The 21414-nt window shown below is 41.1% G+C and overlaps 1 protein-coding gene across 11 annotated transcripts in view; it reads right to left on the minus strand.

Annotated features, from left to right (window-relative positions):
- Nucleotides 1-21414, minus strand: part of PTPRK (protein tyrosine phosphatase receptor type K) — a 571635-nt gene that overhangs the window by 63867 nt on the left and 486354 nt on the right. For 5 of the 11 annotated variants that reach the window (XM_068231508.1, XM_068231514.1, XM_068231512.1 and 2 more), the window contains 5 exons: nt 14697-14857; nt 4060-4244; nt 3831-3918; nt 438-514; nt 189-206 (listed from right to left, as the gene is read on the minus strand). In XM_068231508.1, the coding sequence (XP_068087609.1) occupies nt 189-206; nt 438-514; nt 3831-3918; nt 4060-4244; nt 14697-14857 (529 nt within the window). Of the gene's footprint in view, nt 1-188; nt 207-437; nt 515-3830; nt 3919-4059; nt 4245-7533; nt 7546-11140; nt 11177-14696; nt 14858-21414 lie in introns of all 11 variants that reach the window. The other 6 variants (XM_068231513.1, XM_068231510.1, XM_068231516.1 and 3 more) reach the window with 2 other exon arrangements.

The following is a 21414-nucleotide window of genomic DNA, read 5'->3' on the forward strand; positions in this document are numbered from 1 at the left end:
TTTCTACTACATACTATTATATGAAAAAGGACCCACAACAGAATCAAAAGAAAGAAAAGTGCAAAAAAAAATTCTTCAGGTGAAGCATGCACAGATGTTAGGTACAAATCATTGCAAAGTAATCGGGAACAATGTCTATATTAAATGTATACTGTAGGGTTCTGTTATTCACATATAATGGTACTTACATCCCTGTACAGCCATATCTACAGCCCAAACCAAAGTCAGGTGTGAAAGAAAGCACAACAATGTCAGTGAATACTGAGAGACTCAGAACAAGGAAAGTGTACAGTTTCTCTTTTTTTTTTTTCTTAACACTTGCAATCAACTTTATAAGCATGACATGCGGAAGGAGAAATAAAACGCACACATAACAAGCCAAAAGCTAAAGGCATGCAAAGGGAATATCAAGGGAGAGGGACGTGCAACTGACTTACATCAATATAATTTGCATTTATGTAGTCGGATGATGGATCATCTTCCACCGGCTGCAGGATGACTCTGGAGTGGTCATCTAGCAAAGGAGAAAAAACAAACTTTTTGATTCATGAAGTCCGTGATCTACTGCTATAAAGAACAGCGTACAAGGTGACACTGCTTTGTTCTGAATTTTCCAGATAATAAATGTGAAATATGCCAAACACTAGAAGAGGTAATGCAACTATGCTACCTCTAGAAATAACATTCTTGTTTTCTTGGCTTTACTGCACAACATAAATTTAAAACTGGACACATAAAACAAAATGTAAACAAGATAACAGAAAAGGTATTAACCGATGCCAGGAAATCACATACATGTAAAATAGACACCGCAAGAAGTTTGGCACCCGGAATAGCCGCAAGTAGTATATCGGTAAATTACGGACATTCTACTAATGTCTGGTGAGTTATTCAGATAGTAAAATATCAGTAATTATTACTAACATTTTACTACAGCCTAATCTAACCTTATTCTCACACAGAGCCCTCCCTCTAATGATGCCTGAACCTAACCACTCCCCTTTGATGTTTAAACTGGACCACCCTCCTCTGCTGATGTCTAACCCTAAAGCTCGTACACACGCTCTACTTTCAGGAACGACGGGTCCGTTAGACCCTCCCGCTGGGCGGGCAATCCTACGACAGTAGAGCATGTGTACAGTCTGTCTGCAGACTGATATGGCTGTTTCTGAACGATCCGCTCAGCTGAAAGTAGAGCGTGTGTACAAGCCTTCAGGGTTAGACAGCGGATCATTCAGAAACAGCCTTATCAGTCTGCCTGATAGACTGTACACACGCTCTACTGTTGCTGGAATGCCCGCCCAGAGGAAGGGTCTGACGGACCCGTCCTTCCTGAAAGTAGAGCGTGTGTACGAGCCTTTAGCCTCTCCTTTCGATGCCCAACACTATACCCCCTCCGATGCCTAAAACTAAGCTACCAATAATATAGGGGCTGCCATATAGCTATCTAATTTAAAGAGCTACAGAACAAAGAAAATGACACTGTCTGTGATAGTAAAAACACTGGCATGTGTTGCCTAAAGGGGCCCATACACTCAGCCGATCGATCAAAATCGATCGATCGATTGCAAATCGATTGACCAATCGACCGATTTGCAGCCAATTTCGATCGATCTGGCAGGCTGGAAAATCTAGGTCGATCTGTTGAGATTGCTTATCATTTTGCATTGGCCTTAATGGAAATCTGATGGCAAAACAATGCCATCACATCGATTTTCAATAGATTTAAAACTGAAATCTATTGGAAATCTGTTCCTAGTAAAAAAAAATTCCTAAACACATCAGATAGATCAGAAATCTATCTGATGATCTATCTTCTGCTAATCTAACGAGTGTATGGCCACCTTAAATCTCACAATGGTACACTCTGTGCCCGAGCCACAGATTGTTAAGCCCAGACATCTTAAAGAGAACCTGTACTGAGTAAAATTATTTAAAATAAACACATGAGGTAACTTCAAATGAACATTGCATAGTTACCTTGCCATCAGTTCCTCTCAGAAGCTCACCATTTTCTTCTTACAATGATCTCTTCCAGTTCTGACAACATTTTGTCAGAACTGAAATATATCAGTTGCTGTCAGTTATAGCTGAGAAGAGAACTGATGTCTCCATGTTTCCCTATGGCTCAAGTGGGCGATGTTACAGTTTAACTGTGTGCTGACCAGAAAGCTGTTGTGGGGTAATGGCTATTTTCAAAATGGAGGACAGAGAATTCCATTGATCACAGTGGACAAACGGGATGCAGGAGAGGAAAAATAGATTGAGTAGTAGACTACACGGGAGGTAAGTATGACTTGTGTATGTTTATTTTGACTTTTAATTTTCAGTTCAGGTTTTCTTTAAGCACAGCAATGATGTAGCGTTCAGAAAGCTAGCACTTGAATATTAATTTTGTGTTGGTGCTGGTATTATGTGAATCAAAAATACTACATCAGAAAAAGTCCTGTACAAATCATACAATTACACCCCCCCCCCCCTCCTTAACACACACAGACACATTTTTCATGTAGTACTTTACCAACAACCCCCCATTCTCCACCTAAATAATATTTCCAAGAGATGCAGGTCCCCCTCCCCCCATCCTATGTTTTAAATACTAACATTCTGTCTTTTCAAAACACCTAATCAACTGCACAATTTGACCTCTCGTAAATTATTTTTCTATGAAGTGCCTCCAAGTTTTAAAAAATGGACTTAAGTGATTTATTCTAATGCCTCTCAAAGTTTAGTCTCTCCATCTGCATCAGGTGCTTTAAAAGCTCCACTAGTAGATCTAATGTTGGGGGAGTGGGCACTAACCGATTTTTTCAGGACTCTTGGCTGCTGTTAAAAGCATATGTTCAAATTTGGTTATTGTAGGTGTGTCTTCACCTTCCAATAATTCAGCATTATGAAACAGACACATTAGTGTATTAACCTGGCAGTCAGTATGTGTAATTTTCTGAGAAAAAGCCAAGGTTTCCAACCAGAATTCCTGTAGAGAGCCACAAGCCCACAGCATGTGATGTAGGGTTGGAGATAGGTCCTGACAGATTACCACTTACATGTACATAGGGCCCTTTAATAGGGATATACACTGTGTTAATAAACATTTCCCTCAATCCTCCCCTATAATTATTTCTGTACCACCTTCCAGCCTTCCTTTGCATAGTCAAACAACTTGTTGCTGGAGATCCCAAAGTGGTCTGCCCACTTCTAGAGCTATCCATAGAAATCCTTCCTTCATACCGGTGTTTCTCTAATGAAGGAGTATAGCCAGAGTAATGACTGTTTCTCCATCTGAGCAGAAAGCAAATCATCAAACTGCCCATTGGACAGAGGCGTCCTCTCCCTCACAGCTCCACCTTTATATCCTGTTTCAAAGCTTTGGACCTGATCATAGTAAAAGCAATGACTGGGCAAAACATACCTTCGTGAGACATCATCTTGAAAAGAAAGGAGTTTACCTCCTGTATTTAGCAAGTTTTGAAGATGTGTTGTTCCCATGGCTTTCCACTCCATATAGGCCGCATGCCTAGATCCTAGCTTAAAACCCAAGTTACCAACAAGTGGCATCTTTGGGGACATATGTCCTAGTAGGTCATATTCCTTATTGACTTCCCTCCATGTGACCAGGGTATCACTAAACAGGGGATTACATTTCATATGGGGGAGATGTCTTAGTTGGGTATGTAATATACCAGGTTGGAAGTAGGGGGGGTATCAGTGCCTTACCATCTTTGGAGTTTTCCCATTAAACAATACTGGTGTAATTGTATCTAGAACTGTTTTTAATATGTGAAAAGGGTATCAGACACATGGATTTAAGGTTACAATCGCTGACTTACAGGCAATGATGTTTCCATATCTGTTCTTTGTTCGGTTTTGATCTTTCTTGGCAACATCCCAGGAGGCTGACTGACCCTCAAAGAAACTCTGTAACAATAAACATGTACACATTTTTGTAATGAAATAAGTTTTTCCATAAAGTGTACAGCAAAATCTCCAAGCATCACCTGAAAATTTGTGTGATCAAATAAGTGTCTAGCATTAGGACCAGCTGAGTCAAAATGTTACCTCATACTCCTCTTTGAACCCATAACTGTCAGATGTCTTCATAAGATTAATATGCTGCAGTAAGTCAGCGACTCTTATGGCTGGATGAAGCTGTCCAGTTTGGTAGGGAGATTCTGTTCCTTCACACAGATATCGAGGGACATCTAAGAGACGGCTGGATTCAGCTGTGGCGGTGTGGTTTTCATCTGCAAAACAAAATGCATATATTTTCATTAGCAAAGCACTTCAAGATGACAGTGGTCTCTGACGCTTCCCAACTCCCGACCCTTAGGCTAGTAATCAATCTGGAAGAACAACTTGGCCATGCACCTCGCCCTTCTCAAAAGCAAAAGAACGTGATGCTAGCCTGCAGGCTGATGACACGTCTGTACAGCCTTGGCCCGACACTGTCCCCCAAGGGATTGAGTCCTGATCCTTGCCAAACAACATGTCCTGTTTGAGTGTATGAGGCTTTAGGTTCATGTTAGCCAAAATAAATGTAGCAGAGAATTATAGCTGGTACTGATCTCTTTTATTAGCATTTTGTAGCTATCAGCTGAGAAGACACGAAGATTAAAGCAAAGTACACAAGTATAAGGCATGTCATCTGGCAGGGATTTGAGCTCGATCCCTTTGGTGACATTGCAGGGCTGAGGCTATACAGACATTCAGCTATGCAGGGGGAGAAGGGCCGATGGAGCAGAGCACGGGCTGCATCACAGCAGGTGGGGTAAGTTGGGAGTACAATGCTCTCGGCCAACACTTGCCTGAGTGAAACCAATGGGCAAATTACTGGCCGAGACATTGGGAGACAATGAGGTTTGCTGTACACATTACTAGATTCCGAGCAGAAGAGGTAGTTATCGGCAGCCACGGTTAAGTCTCATCTAGCACAAGTACACAAGTTTGAGGTCAGTTACACAGTGTGCAAACTGGCAGCAGTGATGCGGCGTGTCCCGCCTGCCGCACTGCCAGACACAGGCCTTCAGGGAACACCGCGTTAGTACGTGGTGTTCCCTGTATGGCCACCAGCCAAGCAGGAAGTGTTGCGCACTTGCGGTCACTTCCTGCTTCGGGGTATGTGGAAGTGTGCGCCACGACATCAACTTTAAAACAAAAGGGGCACCATAGACTAACATGACTTCTGGGCCAATGCAGATCACCGCGGATCCCGCACGGTAACCTAGTTCTGCGCTAGCGTTAGATTAGGGACTTCCGGTGCAGCGTACGGCAATGTGGGAAGTATAAACTTCCACATAGGGTTGCATTAGGCTGCGGTAGCAGTGCCTCCGTTTAACGCCCAGCACCACCCAGGTGTGAAAGGGCCCTAAAGATAATATCTGTGGAGAGAAGGTAGCTCAACATGCTGGTTTGTGTACATAAGTAAGGTTAGATACTCAAAGAAGAATCATGAACATATAGATGCTATTTTATCTCCTGAGAATCATTCATGATCCCTGCAGTTAAAAAAACCAAAACGAAGTTATAACAAAAAATGTAACTAGATAAGTGGACTAGGAATGACAGCCTTACAACAGAGGCTACATTTTCTTCATGCAGGTCATTTTTCAAATACAATAGGTTTTGCCTAGATTGCCATCTGGATTCCAAAGACAAACCATTTGATATTACAATTTGCTGGTGCTGGCAGTCAATATGGTATTGCACAAACAGCTTTTAATTCAAATGCTCTTGCTGTGTTACAGATGCCATGTGAGAAAACAAGATGCCAGCTGAGTGAAAAAGCACTAGATCTTCAGTAGAGGGCATGGTGCAGAAAATGAGGTGTTCCTTTGTCTCTGGTTAAAGGTTGGAATACACTATTTTATTGGTTCATTTTAAACTTGATATAAACATTAAATCCAATGAAAACTTCTTATTCTAAAATATATGTTGATCAATGTTTGGTCATTTTATCAAATAAACGTTAATCAGACATGTAATTTTTGATTGCAGCGAGTGTAGTGCGATCCGTACCCAATCGACATTCCCGAAGCATTTTTACTGCACTGAACGGACATCTGATCAGCACTGAATACCGCATGGTGGTAGAAGGGTCAATAGTACTAGATTCATTTCAATTCTGGAAAGCATCCGCCGACAATTTATTAGAACCTGTTTTCCTTTTGCAACTTATTGAATAATAAGGTCATGGCAGAGAAAACTGGAAGAGGTGAGCATAGATAACGAGGGAGAACTGAGATACTCGGACACCTGACGGTAGACCAAAGATCTACTTGTTACATATTCATGCTCATTGATTTTGGCCAAGCATGTGTGACAAGCCCTAGCAACATCCATCTGAATAGTGTTATGCCTGGTGAACAAATGCAAGGGTTTAAAAAAAACAAACCAAAAAAAAAATAAAAAAAAATTAATTTAGGAATTATTTCCCCAAGATTTGCAGCTGACAGAACAGATTCAACATTGGCAACAAATTTATCATACTTCAAAAGGTACATAAAAACTGTCACTAACTGTCCCTCAGATGAGCTCACAATCTAACCTTGAACCTGGAACTTGATTGTTGCAAGGCAGGAGATCAAGGGTGTAATAATAGCTCCTGCAACCCCCACAATGTTGTGGGGTGGGGGCCCAGATCCTCCCCTCCTCCCGCCCAAGTACAATACCAAGTAAGGACTAGGGCTAATCAAAGAGATGCAAATATTTCAGAGTTCAGGCAGGATTATTTAAAAGTGTATGCAAATTTACGCAGCTTGAAAATTGACAAATCAAGTCCTGCCCAGGTTTAAATTGATTGGTCCATTTTCAAGCTACATAAATGTACATATACATTTACATAATCATGCATTAACTTGGAAATATTTGCATCTCATTGATAATCCCTAGTGAGGACACAGAACACAGCCATATTTACCCAATCCCGCCTTGTGTCTCCACTTCGTCCCAGCAGTCTAAGCCACACACTTTGCATACACGGGTCCCTAGCATGAAACATCAGGAAATGTGGATCATTTTGTTTCCGGGGGGCCTGGGCATCCATTGCTATGCCCCTCTCTGCTACCATCATACCTTCATCATTCATCATTCATGCAGGTCACATTTATCTACTACATCACATTTATAATGACCTTGCATCATCAATAGATCTAGTTTTATAACATGGCAAGAACAATATAAAACCATATCATCTGAATTGAAATGCAATGGATTACAGAAGTAAACTAGTCTTCTATTGAATATCCACAATGTATGTTTAATAGAACCCCAAGTGTTTCAGTTAATATGTAAGATGTATTTTCTTCTATACTGTAATCACTAGAAATAATCCAGACCTGAGCTACGGAGGGCAGGCAGCTGCCAGAAGCAGCTGGGAGTGGCAGATGACTAGAATTAACAGAGTAGCACCTCTCTGCTAGATTGTTAAGCCTAGCTGTCTAATTATTGGGAATGTCAAAACAATAACGGATTTCACCAGCAAGAAATATACCTTAAAATACATGACTACAGTAACCCATACGTCCCATTACTTACCAGTGATTGGCACTGCATCAGAGCAGCAGGTAAAGAAGAAAAAAGTTGTGATATATAAAACCTGTCAATTACGCGGGTCAGATAACATTTGGTAAGCATGCAAAATTGTGGTATGCTTATGGGTAGCGAGGGTGGCTGGAATGAGTGAACAATACAGCCATGCAGACACACAAAAAAACTAAAAGGCACCCACAACAGCAAATAACTGCAAGAACTATTACTACTACCAAAAGCAATGCACAAGAGTATATAATCTACAAGGTGTAAACCGCACCTCTGACATAACTGAAATCACAGTTAGAAAAAAAACATTTATATAAGACTAAAAACATCCTTTAATGAACTGTTTAAACTTATATTTTGCAGACTTTTTAAAGAATGATTTATTTTCTATATCATCTTAATATGTGATACAATATATATTTCCTTTCTGACAGATCTGCGGTATATATTTTAGCAAGGAGAGCATATATTGCTTTTTCTTCTATTACCATCTTTATTTTCATACTTCCAACATGACCTAAACTGAATAATGCAATCAAAACTTGACCCACTCCTCTACCTTTTGAAATTGATGTTTTTGGAAAGATTTTTTGTCTTTGTTACTTTATTGTTTAAACCATGCTAATACAGCCAGGTCACCTGCTGGCATTTATTTTATCAGAGCCTTCTTTTCTTTTTTGTTTTATCAAGAAGAAAATAAAGCCCTTGAAATAGGTTGACATTGTTTGTTTATTTCTTGCTAAGCTTTTACCATAGACGAGATCATTGGGAAAATGGTGTATCGGAGGCGTGAAATAGAAAACAGAACCTGAAATAATTTTCTGACTAAGACCAAACGGCTCAGAAAACAGTAGATATAATCTCAAGTAGACTATTTTAAAGAATGTGTTCAATTTTACCAGAGCCTTCTGTTTAAACCAATTTGTCAGCAGACATGCTGCTCTTCCCAGCAGGACTTACAACTATGCCTTCTACTTCAAATGACAGCGTTATTGCTACTATGGTTAAGTGTGAAAAAAATTAACACTTACTGGCAGGAACGTCTAGTGATCCTGCAGCAACAGTTTAAGTCACTTGAAGGCTAGTCTATCCTATATAACATGAAAATACAAACCTACATAATTAGATTAGATTCACAAACTAACTACTAAGACTAGAGACAATTACTAAAGGCTCATACACACACTAGATGAAGTTAAGGTGGCTGATAATGACTGCTCCATCGATAATTGGGTGTGTGTATGGCAATTCCTGGCTAGTGATCAGCCAGGCAGATCAACTCAGTCGAGCAATGGTCAATAGCTTTGTTCTTGCCGCTTGCTCCACCTACTGCATGTACTCACATCTGAGCTGCTCCTGAGCCTTTTGCAATCCAACAGAATGCGTCAGTGGCCTGCAGGCCAACTGCACATCAGTACAGTCCCGGCCCATTGCTATGTTGCCCAAGGGGTCCCAATCCCACTGTGCGCCACCCATCTAGCGGGTGTACAGGCCTTTATGTCACCAAGCGGCAAATCAACAAATATGAAATATCTGAAGAATTAGGTAACAATTTCTTCCAACATTCCTCACAGGCAGCTAGCCACAATGAAACTAAAAAAAGAATCTAAAGAAAACGAATAAGAGGAAAGATGACAATCTATATAGTAGCCTGCCAAAAGATTTAAGAAAAACCCCAATTCCAGGAGAACCTCTTTTGGGTTTCTATTGCTGTCCTGTGTTCGTTATCTGCGAAAATTTGCATCACTGTGACCAGGAATAGTGACACTTTGCAGAGAGAAGGTTTAGAATCCCCAACCAGTTTTTCTTTAAATTCTGACCATAATTTACTGTCCCAAGGACTATAATTCTGCATATTACAAGCAAAAACCCCCCAAAGAGGTCCAAGGGACAGGAAATTGGGAAAATAAGCACATCTTCAATAAAAAATAAAATAAAAAAAAATAAAAAAAAGCCCTCTCCAAATTAACGGGGTAAATGGCTAATTACAGTGTAAGTTGGCTTGGTAAAAAAAAAAATAAAAAAAATTCAAGTATATAGGTACTTTAAAAATATAATTGTACCTGGAGCAACACATATGGATAATAATTTCAATGGACAATTGCTGTCTCACTACAGAGGACTGCTGAAACAGTAATATAGCTCATTGTAAAGTTTACATTTACTGATCAAAAGTACGGTATATGTATGGTTTCTGACCCAGGAGATCATAATGTAACCAAACCTATTATTTTCCATGTAACTAAACAACTAGTAAGTGCCAGTCCTTTCAAAATTTTCGTAACAAACACTCATATTATTATGTGGCACTATATAAACTATTATTAATAATAATAAATATATTTTAATTACACAGCTGAGGAATTAAAATGACTTCTGCTTAGAGGCCATCATGGTTATTCAATAGGTGCCACAAAGTAAAATATGAATGGCACTGGGCTAAATCTATCTACTAGGTCATTGCCCTGATACAAATATAAGGTGCTTAAGTTCTGAATCTGTTACTTATTTTATAACCTGTTCACATAACCATTTTGCTCATAACCAATTTGTGCAATTTACTAATGTAGCAAGTTGTCTCGGTTCATTATTCTCAATGTACACCATGCACAAAAACGCATAAAGGTGCCAAACAGCATGGCATTCCTTGCTGCTGTACCCCTAATTTGATTTACATGATTATCTTCTTAAGGTGGCCATACACTCGTTAGATTAGCAGCAGATAGATCATCAGATAGAGCTCTGATCTATCTGTTATGTTTAGGATTTTTTTTTTTTTTTTTTACTAGGAACAGATTTTCAATACATTTCAGTATGAAATCTATTGAAAAGCGATCTGATGGCATTTGTTTGCCATCAGATTTCCATTAGGTCCAATGCAAAATGATAAGCCATCTCAACAAATCCACCTAGATTTTCCATCATGTCAGATCAATTGAAATCAGCCGCAAATCGATCGATCGGGAAATCGATTTGCAATCGATGGCCGATAATCGGCTGAGTGTATGGGCCCCTTTAATCACACAACTGAACTTTTTACTCCTTTAGTTAAAGCCCATTTCCAGGCACATATCTAAAAATACCATCTAACAGCTTGGCAATCAAGATACTCAGAGGTCATCTTTTGCATGGGAGATTTCTGCAGCGGTCTTGAAATTTTAACCACATGACCAAAGAGAGCAGAGTGAAATAGTTTCAAGGTTCATGGGTGTGGCTGATGATGCCTGGCTTGCATCATCTACACTGTCCAAACTGTAAGAGGGAAGGCATGGATCTAAAAAGATTGCAGCCTATAGCACAGATGGTCTGCGGTGCAGGAAGTGACCAGTGTCTGGGCTGCTGACCAAGTATTTTATGACAAAATTATTTGACATTAGCTAATCAAGGAGCTTATAGACAAGTAAAAACAATCTCTGCAACACAGTGCCTACAAAAAAAACTTGGAAAACGTGTGCCTGGAGTGGGGCTTTAAAGCAAATGCACATTATTTCATCACATTCCTGCTAACTAATCACTAGAAATAAAATGCTCTTAATAGATGAGCGTCACGTGCAACGAGATCATTCATGCATGAACTGGTGATGATGCCAGTCTAGGTCCTCACCTAACACAGCAGTCGGCACAAGTGGGTCATTGGGCACTGCAGGAAAACAAAGCTTATGAAAATTCATATTACCTCCAGTTTGGGCAACTGGAAAACAGACATTCAAAGGAATAAGAACAGCATATCAATGGCTGTTGAAAAGAAAATTCTTCCAACAAGCCGAGATTTAATATGTAAGTGCATAACCATACCTACACGGGAGCGCAAAATCTGCATCAGACCTAAAAACAAATCTAGTCCATTTCGAATGGGGTAGGGTAACTTTATTCTTCAGGACTGTTTAGTCTTCAATTGCCCCACCCAATGTGCTCCACCCACACAGGTTGCAAACTGGTATGAGAAAACTGCTATTTGTAATTCTTTAATTTTTTTTTATCTAATTCAAGTTAAAATTTGGGTACTGATTGGGATACATGCTATTATATTCTCCCCAATTATTACAATAAAAAACAAGAACCAAAGGTTGCCCTAATGTTACCTTACAGGACAAACACAGTGCCAATGCATGTGTTGGATTCACTTTCTTTAAATAACATGCATTATTTGTGGGCAGATGGGGCATTCTTATAAGCCGATGTGACAGATGAAAGGCTTAGCAAATAAATGACCATTCCAACAGCCAATCACAGTACTGCTGCAAAAAATGCATGGAAGAAGCAACTAAACATCACAGTAAGAAATGTGGACACAGTGGCATTTTAAAGTGAAAATATAAATCATTTGGAACTATATTCATAATGTCAGATTATCAGAAACTGCAGATCTATGAGCAAAATAACCACAATTATGAGGTATTCATCACTGACTTTGCTGATTGATCACAGGTTAAGTGATGATTCTCATATCTATACATTGCAGAGAAATGCGGTCTTCAGTGGACCCACTCTGGAAAATAACAGTCGCCCATTGTGAATGTTTTTGGCCGATTGCGATTTCTCAATTTAGCAAACTGGCACTAGGGATGCCTGCTGGCATTTAGCCACTTCTACAGCTAGTGCAGAGTCAGGCAGTACAGCTTGCACATTTTTGGAAACGCCTTTGAAGATACAGTAAATATGTACATTTTCCTAGTGAGACCATTACTTTGGTGCATGGTACATAAATACTGTAACTGGGTGATAGGAATTCTACTGGTTAGGGGCGTAGCTACAGGGGACCAACCCCTGCAAGCACAGGGGATCTAACTACTAACCTTCCTTCCCTACAGAGGTCTATCCTTCAGATCAGTTGTTTTTGTGGTTACACTTGTTATGTTGTGAAGATTATGATGGTCATTGGCCACAATTGTTCTATTATGACCTTTGTAAGATGGGCCCCCAGGCTGTGAAGGTCACCAAGGGTAGGCAAGGAAAAAGGTGTGAAAATTTGGGGGCCCCATCAGCATTTTGCTGGGAGACCCATGATTTGTAGTTACCCTCTGTGCTATTGGTCCTACCCAAGTGACACCTTTCTGGTTCTGTCTTCTGCCACCTGTATTGAAAGTGGTTTTAATAAGCGATGGGCTCCAGGAGTCCCATATCAAAGTTTTATACTGAGGAAAAAAAAGTAGCTACTAATATCAAACAGCTGAAAAATACACAATGTGCTTTTGTTATTGGATAATGCTATTGGAACTTTATTATTATTATTTTCTTACCTATGATCATTATAATTAATTCCTTCTAAGATAGCGATGGAGACATTTCTACATGGATTCCCTGCACTAACATGTATGCTCAGCTGAGCAAAATGTGCCTTTGTGCATCAAAACCCTATATTTAAGTTCCTCTGAGGGTGGTTGGATGTTGCTGCACTTTAGTAAGGGTTTTTTATTTTTTTTTTGTTAATTTCATTCATATTACATAGTGTTTACCTGACTGATCAAAAAGCATGTATCTTTACAATAAAAATGGTTTGCAAATTACCAAACATGACAAAGGCCTCAATTCACTAAGATCATGCTGGAGATAATAAGACAAGAGGAAACCACCACACAGTGAGAGAGTTATCTTATCTCTTCATTCATCAAGTTACCTCCTCTGTAGTTAAGTTACCTCTTCTGTAGTTAAGTTACCTCCCCTGTAGTTATTTTCACACGCAGTTAATTAACAGCCTGTCTTTAACTTTAGAAATCTGGAGTTATTTTAGGGTTTAAGAGTTAACTTAAACACAGAAGAGTTAACTTTAGGTTTGCCTGAGGTAAAATGTTTCTTGAATACTACATGCCTCATCACCATGGTGATAACTCTAGAAATGTTATTAAAGACAGGAGATAAGCTTAGTGAATTGAGGCCACTGTCTCAGGTTTCAATGTTTTCCAGTTCTTGCTTTCCATTAAAATTTTCATTGGCTTGCATGGAAAGCAAGAATTAAAAGTAACCCGAGGTGTGAGACCTATGGAAGCTGCCATATGTATTTCCTTTTAAGCAAAAGTTGCCTGGCAGTCCAGCTGATCTTTCTGATCAATAGGGTCTAGATCGCACCCCTGAAACAAGCATGCAGTTAATCTAGTCAGATTTGTCATAGGCATCTGATCGGCATGCTTGTTCAGGGCCACGGCTTAAACTATAAGAGCAGGTAATGTGCATAATTTAAAAGAAAAGATGTCCATATCCCTCTTACCTCAGGTTCCCTTTATGCTGGTCTCTCAACACAGGTAAATGCGACCTAATGTTCCTTGGTCTTACAATTTGGGGGCTGCATACTAGGCATTCATAGGCCATAGGCTGGGCCTCAAAGAATGTTTGCGGCAAATATGACAGGCAGTTGAAAAAATAAAATGGGACAATTAGAAAAATAACTGAAACTGATAAATCAAAATGAATGCTAGATGAGTTGACCAGTTTTTAATCTGTTTCTTAAAAAAATTGTCTCCAAGGTAAAATGATTCAGTCGCTTCATTTAATGATTTGTTCTGTTGGTACCATGCTCCTTCCTGGTTGTTTGTGGTAGGCTTAAACTCTCCCTGTGTGTGATCTAACAAATCATTAGACAATGCAGCCACGTGGATTGTGAATGTACCGGTATATACTATATACTAACTTCAGAATCTCCAGGTATCAACCATGAGTCAAAGCTTTCAAGGACAGCACAGGAAATAAAAATATAAGCCAACGGCACATTGGGTGACTTATTGCACCAGCTGTGTTCGCTTGCAGAAACCTTTGTTTTGTTCAGAGTCACTTAAGTTAGACCAGTTATTAGCTTTCTAAAAATGGTAGATTTGATGTTCAATATAACATCCCTAAGACTATGTTTACTGAAGCCATACACTGTACTTTGTGCAACGTATGTACTTTTAATGTACTGCAGGGCAATTATTTTTTTCAGAGATCAACACAGCAAAATTAGCTCAGATGTTCAGTCATCAATATTAGACATTTTGTAAACCTTGTAAGACTATTGTAATATGTAACCTAGCATTAATTTGCATATTTTAAGATAGTAATAGTCATCGTATAAAAAAATTATGCTTTGTTATATATTCTTCTTCCATTATTATCCATCTAAAATGCTATTTTTGGTGCTGTGATGTCACCCCATGTACTTTTTTGGATCTTACTTAAGATCTACTTACATCTGGGGGTGAAATTGTGAGAGTCCATGTAGGTAATAGATAGTGGCTCCTCAGCATGCAGAGTACTTTGGTCGGCATAACTTCTATCCATTGCATTCACCATATGTGTCATCTCTTGGCGTGTGTTACCCATGGCATCTTTACGTTTCTTGGCCAATTTACTGAAAGGCATAGAAAAGAATCAAGATCAATGGTGTAGGAAAGACAAAATCAAGATAAATATTGTTTCAGAGCAATGATCATGTCATACCGCCAACTAGTCTCAGTATTCAGAAATTAAACCTAGACTTTAATACATCTTTATGGAACTGCTATCAAAAGCAGATGATTGATAGATCTGCTAACTAGTTGCTGTCAATTCAGATGTCCAAGTGACATGGCAATAAGAAGTGTTTAAGACCAATACAGACAAAGTTTAAACATTAGTTGATCAGTTTCTGCATCAACATACTTTAAGCAGTTCTTCACCAAACAATAGTTTATGATCATACTATCATACAGGAACCTACACATGCAACTTCCATGGGTAGTTACCTCAGAGTATTATTCATGGACCTGGTTTGACCTGGAAGAAAATTGTTACAGTTGGAAGAATCTCATGAAATCCAATGCAGACCATACAAACCCTATCAAAATTGCCTTCCTGGTTGAACAAACCACTTAAGGACCAGGCCATTTTATCTGATCTGTGCTGCGTGGGCTCTCCAGCCCACAGCACAGATCAGGATAGAGCCAGGGCGACCAGACTTCCCCCCTTTTTTCCCCACTAGAGGGATGTCCTGCTGGGGGGGGGGGGTCTGATCGCCACCGGCTATTTTCACCTTATGATGCGCCGTGTGATGTAAACAGCGGGGATTTCTTACCCGCATGTTTACATTTAGCCTGCGAGCTGCGATCGGAGGCTCGCAGGCTGTTCACAGAGACACCCTCCGTGAACGGACATGGAAAGGCTGTTTGAACGATCGGCCGATCCCATGGGAAACCACTTGCGACCTGCCGACGCCTATCGGCGTTAGGCGGTCGTTAAGTGGTTAACTACACACACACACACACACACACACACACACACACACACACACACACACACACACACACACACACACACTAAATGTTATCTGTTTAATGTTATAAAAAAAATCCTTTTTTCAATTCAATCTACAACCAGTTTCAATTTTTGTAAATTGTCAGGAGGTTCAAACTTCACCATTTTAGAACCACTGTGATGGAACGCTGCTTATGAACAGAATGCCCCCATCATGTGTAGCAGCAGGAGCAAAAGTTTAGCATCCTTAGTTGTCATACATACATTTACTGAGATGAGAATTTGCTTCATGTAAACGGATAATAAAATGTTCTGTTTTCCTTTTTACAGCGTACATTTGAATTAGCCGCTTGTTGAATTGGGCGCGATTATCGTGCTTGTTATATAGCGGCTATATGTCTATAGCGGCTATATGTCTGTTTATTGTTCTAACTATTTATCGGTTATGTGCTGTAATGGAAAAAGGAGCCTGAGCAGCAGCCGCAGGGAGGGCAGTCCGACCTCTCCCTTCCTATATTGCGGCTATATGTGTATATTTAGCGTCGGAAACATTTTTAGGTTATCTCGCTGTAATGGAGGGGGGGGGAGCCACAGAGAGGGCAGCCCGACCTCTCCCTCCCCTTCTCTGCCCGTGCTGCCCTCCGTGCTCCCTTCTAGGACTCAGAGTAATGCGCACCGACACAGGGAAGCGATGTAAATACCTACCTCACCTCCAATTGCCGCTCACTCGCCGCCGGTCCTCTCCTCTCTGCATAGCCGCTGCAGCGGCTATGCAGAGAGGAGAGGACCGGCGGCGAGTGAGCGGCAATTGGAGGTGAGGTAGGTATTTACATCGCTTCCCTGTGTCGGTGCGCATTACTCTGAGTCCTAGAAGGGAGCACGGAGGGCAGCACGGGCAGAGAAGGGGAGGGAGAGGTCGGGCTGCCCTCTCTGTGGCTCCCCCCCCCCTCCATTACAGCGAGATAACCTAACGCTAAAAGCGTACATTTAAAAGTGCCGCAAATTGAAATGGGAGCGGTTATCGTAAATAGAATGAGATGAAGCCCATTGGCGTGGTTTTCGGTTTACTGCATTAGCGAAGGCAGCAGAGGAAGCCGCAATGAATTATGCCCGCTATGGCAATTAAGCGCAGCTTTCCTTATACTTATTGAGTACAATAACTGTCATGCAAATTATGACTAAATTTGTTATTTATCGGAGGTTTTATTAATGAGCAGTAGACAATGTATTAATAAAGTCCATATTTATCTGCCCAACAAAATATTGTTAAAAGGAGTTTGCCTACTTATGCTCACAAATGCGGTACACACAAGGTACTGTATTACTAAAGTTGTTATTTATCGCCACAACAAGTAGTCGGGCAAATTTTATTGCGACATACAAAAGGTATTACTAAAGTTGCTATTTATCTGCGCATGAAATAACCCACAAACTTAAGTTTGCCCAGTTATGTGATAGCGCATGTGCTTTCAGAAAAGATTAATAGCTGTTACTTTTGATTAATGGTGTAAAATGAGAACCATGATACCCGCAGCTGCATTGGATGCAATGCGATAATAACATCCATATTGCTTCTGCAAATGTACTGACCAGAGCTGTTACATTACATTTGTAACAGCCACTTGTTACATTACATTTGTAACAGTTATTGCCACTATATAACATTTGCAGATTTGAGAAATAGCGGTTATAGTGCATGTACAATATAATTAGCCTCAAGCTGTAAATCATTAGACCCAGTGACACAGTGGTATGGTAGCAGCTATAATCCAGCTATGGATTATAATATGGTAGCAGCTATAATCCAGTTAGGAGTCATTATCTACTCCATCCAAGATACGTGGGTAATAGTTTAATGGCTCTAACGAGTCCAAGTTTAACAAGTCTGGTCAGTTCAATGTAGTTCAGTATATAATGTTGCCGCTGGGGAAACTAAAAGCGATAAGGGCTGTCACAAGGAAGGCAATATATTCTCTGCCTGTGCTGGACTTGTAGTTCGTTTACAGGTCATCGGCTTTGTTCTGACAGCTGCTTTAGGTTTGACCCTTGTACAGTGGCTACATCAGGAGCTGAGGAATGTTGCTTCCTCTTCTGGAATGGCAACCACATGCTGCATTAAAAGATTTAACCCCCTCTCTACCCTACATCCTAACACTAAACTAAAACTAGCACTAACCCTCCCACAAAGTTACCCAATCACAGTCTGTACATTTATAAGTAGCAGTTTAATGGTTGTGCACTGCGACAATGATACTTCATGTAGCAGCTGCTTGGACAGGCACCCAGTCAAAAAGCATTTGCGACAACAATACCTGTTAATTGTTGGTAGGACCAGAGTGGAGTCCAATAACTTTGCACAGACTGCATCCACGCCATGGCTGCCTCATGTAGCCTTTGTCAGCTCAGACGATCAGCTGTACACAGCTGCACCAAAGACATCACCTGCAGAGCAGGGACATCTTTCTCTGTAATTGGAGACAGCAGGTGAACAGAAAACATGTTCTTGCCAAAGAGCAGGACTTCAATTCCACCGCTGGCCCAAAGCAATCAGCCTGTATTAGTATAAGTAGCCACTGGCTAGAAAAGTGAACAGTCCAACAACAATGCACAGCGGCAATGACACTTTATGAAGCCGCTGCTTGGACAGGCTCCCACTGCATCCACACTGTGGCATCCTCAAGTAGATTTTGTTAGATTTGTTACTCAGACTCCCCTGATCGGTAAGTACACCTGTTATCGATTCACTTGCTGACTCCATGTAAAACTGATCGGGTAAGATGGTGGCTGCACCAGGAGATGTATTTGGTGCCCAGGTGACCTGATGTCTCTTTTGTTCTTATGTTTGTAAATGTGCCTGTTCACTGGGGGGGGGGGGGGGGGGGGTTGTTGTTATTGAGGTTATTTGAATATTGCTAATGATATTCCTATAGTGACTATTATTCACTGCCTGCCTTTAACAGCCGTAGCTGTGTGCCGTAGCTGGACCCCCAAGAGCCCACACAGCTGAAAACCCTGCGCAACCACCTCCCCCCCACACACACTTGCCCCTGCCTGGCTATAGTAAAGATGAGCTCCTAGAGGCGCAGCCAGTCCTCAGAACCCACTGCAGACAGTGTCTGCAGCCCCACAGCTGTTTCCCCTGTCAAACCCCCAAAGCAAAGTTCAAGCGCAGACATCCACAGTTAATTAAGTTGGTTATAGTAAGTAGAGCACCCACTCCTATAGCCACTGCTGACGTGTGTGGTTCTGGACCCACGAAGTGGCACTGAAATTGGAGCTGGGAACCGAAGATATAGGTGCCCAGGAGCAATAAAAGCCAAACTGAGGTGCCTAGCCTGCATTGTGTATTGATTCTGCAAGTATGTTGCACCATGCTGACATTTACAGGGGCATCAACCATCGTTATGGAAACAGCAGGCAACATTGGACTCCGTTAATTACCCACGTTGTCTTGGATGGAGTAGATAAGGACTCCTAACTTCATTATAGCCGCTACCATAGGCTACAGATCACTGTGTCACTCAATCTAATGAATTACAGCTTGAGGATAATTATATCGTAGAGGAACTATAACCGCTATTTCTCAAATGTACATGGCAATATTGTGACAAGTATATATAGCCGCACAGGAAGTTGATACATTATTGCCACCCTACCAGGATAGAGCAAAATGTTGCCATAGCTGTCAATTGAGTAGCGGAGAAAGTGGAGAAGTAATAGCAGGGAAGCGTGCCAAAACAGAGGAAATAATAGGAAAATTAACTTGCACTATTATTAGCGTGTTCACAGCACATAGCCGTCACAGCCGCAGGCACCATACCCACCAAAAAATTAAAAGAAATCCATAGCGGCAGGCGCAGACACAAAAATGTAATTAAAATCATAGCCGCAGGCACCATAGCCACAAACAATCAAAATAAAGCTAGGGAGCCATAGCCGCAAAAAAAAAAAACCCCAAAAAACACATTAAAGCCTGATAGCCGTTAAATGCGCCCATATTATACAGTCTGCGCCGTGACAGACTGATATAGCCGATAAATGCATTGGCGGAATAGCCGCGCCCATTTCAACTTGCGCTTCAATTAACGGCTCCGTTTTTACAAGCCTTCAATTGATCAAGCAATTAAACCAATACTGGCCATGCATCATTTTATATACAAAGATAACTCGCACACCAGGCAAAAAGTAAATGCAAAAAGTCTGTATTTCAAAATGTCAATAAATAGAAATAGCGACAATATAAATGGCAAACAATGGCCTGCTTAGCAGACATCACAGTGTGGTGAACATAATACAGATCACACCAGTGGAGTCAAGTTAGAATACATACAGGAGCATACAGAAGCATAAACCTAAACATCAATCATAGTAATGAGCTGTACAGATTATATCAAGCAAAATGCACAAAGTCATGACCCCATGGTGAAAAAAGTATACCCTGACAGCGCGCTGTTTCGTAACCTTCGTCAGAGAGTATACACAATAGGCTGCTGCTGGCTGCTGTATCAGAACAGTATAACACACAAGTTTAAATACCTGTATAGACGCCGAGCGCCCGCCCTGGACACCTGGGCTAGCCCATCTGACGCATGAGAAACTACGCGGCGGCCGCCGCGAGTCCCTCCGCGTCACTTCCGGAAATGTCAATCTCCGCCTCCTGTGCCACCAACCATACGGGGATAGACATCCCCAATATGGCCGCCGCACGTGCGCAGTGCGGAGAAAGCCACCCAGGCCACACACGCTACATGCAATGTAAAAAATGAGCAACAAAAACAGTAAATAAGCTGGTAGCAATGTGAATGATCCAGGAGACGGGTCTTCAGTACTTTAGATACAGTGGTGTCCAGGTGCAAGGCTATTCATATATCAGGTAAATCAGTATAGATCTAAAAAGTAAAAACAAAAAATTTTTTTTACAAATCAGCAGTAACACCTTTATTCAACAGCAATTAAAGGGAAAGAACCCATAAAGTGCTAATATGTAAGACCACGGAAATTAAATCTGAAAATGCTCACATATATCCAAAATAGATCGCACGGACCCCAGAGCAACAGTCATTATCTCAAAAAAGGTCTTAGATCCACCTCCTCATTCATACCACTTGGTGATTTACTGTCAAGTTTATAGATCCAAAATAACTCTCTCTGTAGCAATTTCTGCTCCAGATCACCCCCCCTAAATGATGGGGTCACCTCTTCCACTACCCTAAACCTCAGCTGAGAAACATTATGGCCTGCTTCCAAAAAGTGGCGTGCTACTGGCGAATCCAAGTCGCCGCAGCGTATGTTGCTGCGGTGCTCACCGATCCGGGTCCTAACTTCCCGGGATGTCTGCCCCACATACACCCGACCACAGGGACAAAAGAGGCAGTAGACTACGTTCTTAGTAGAGCAATTGGCAAACCCCCTTAGTGTGATACGTTCCCCTGTCCGGGGATGTGGAAAAGAGGGGCCCCTTTGAACATAACTACATTGTACACAGTGGCCACAAGAAAACATACCAATAGGCCTTGGTAAGCTGCTAAGCCAGGTGTCACGGGTCGATGGAGATGAGTTAGTGCTTTTAGCATGGACCAGAGAATCCCGCAAGTTCCTGGAGCGGCGGAATGCACATACAGGTTGATCACGGAAGGTGTCAGCTAGGACTGGGTCACTGCGCAACACATGCCAGTG

This window comes from Hyperolius riggenbachi, chromosome 4 (assembly GCF_040937935.1).
Source record: "Hyperolius riggenbachi isolate aHypRig1 chromosome 4, aHypRig1.pri, whole genome shotgun sequence".
In the NCBI taxonomy this organism is placed as follows: Eukaryota; Metazoa; Chordata; class Amphibia; order Anura; family Hyperoliidae; genus Hyperolius; species Hyperolius riggenbachi.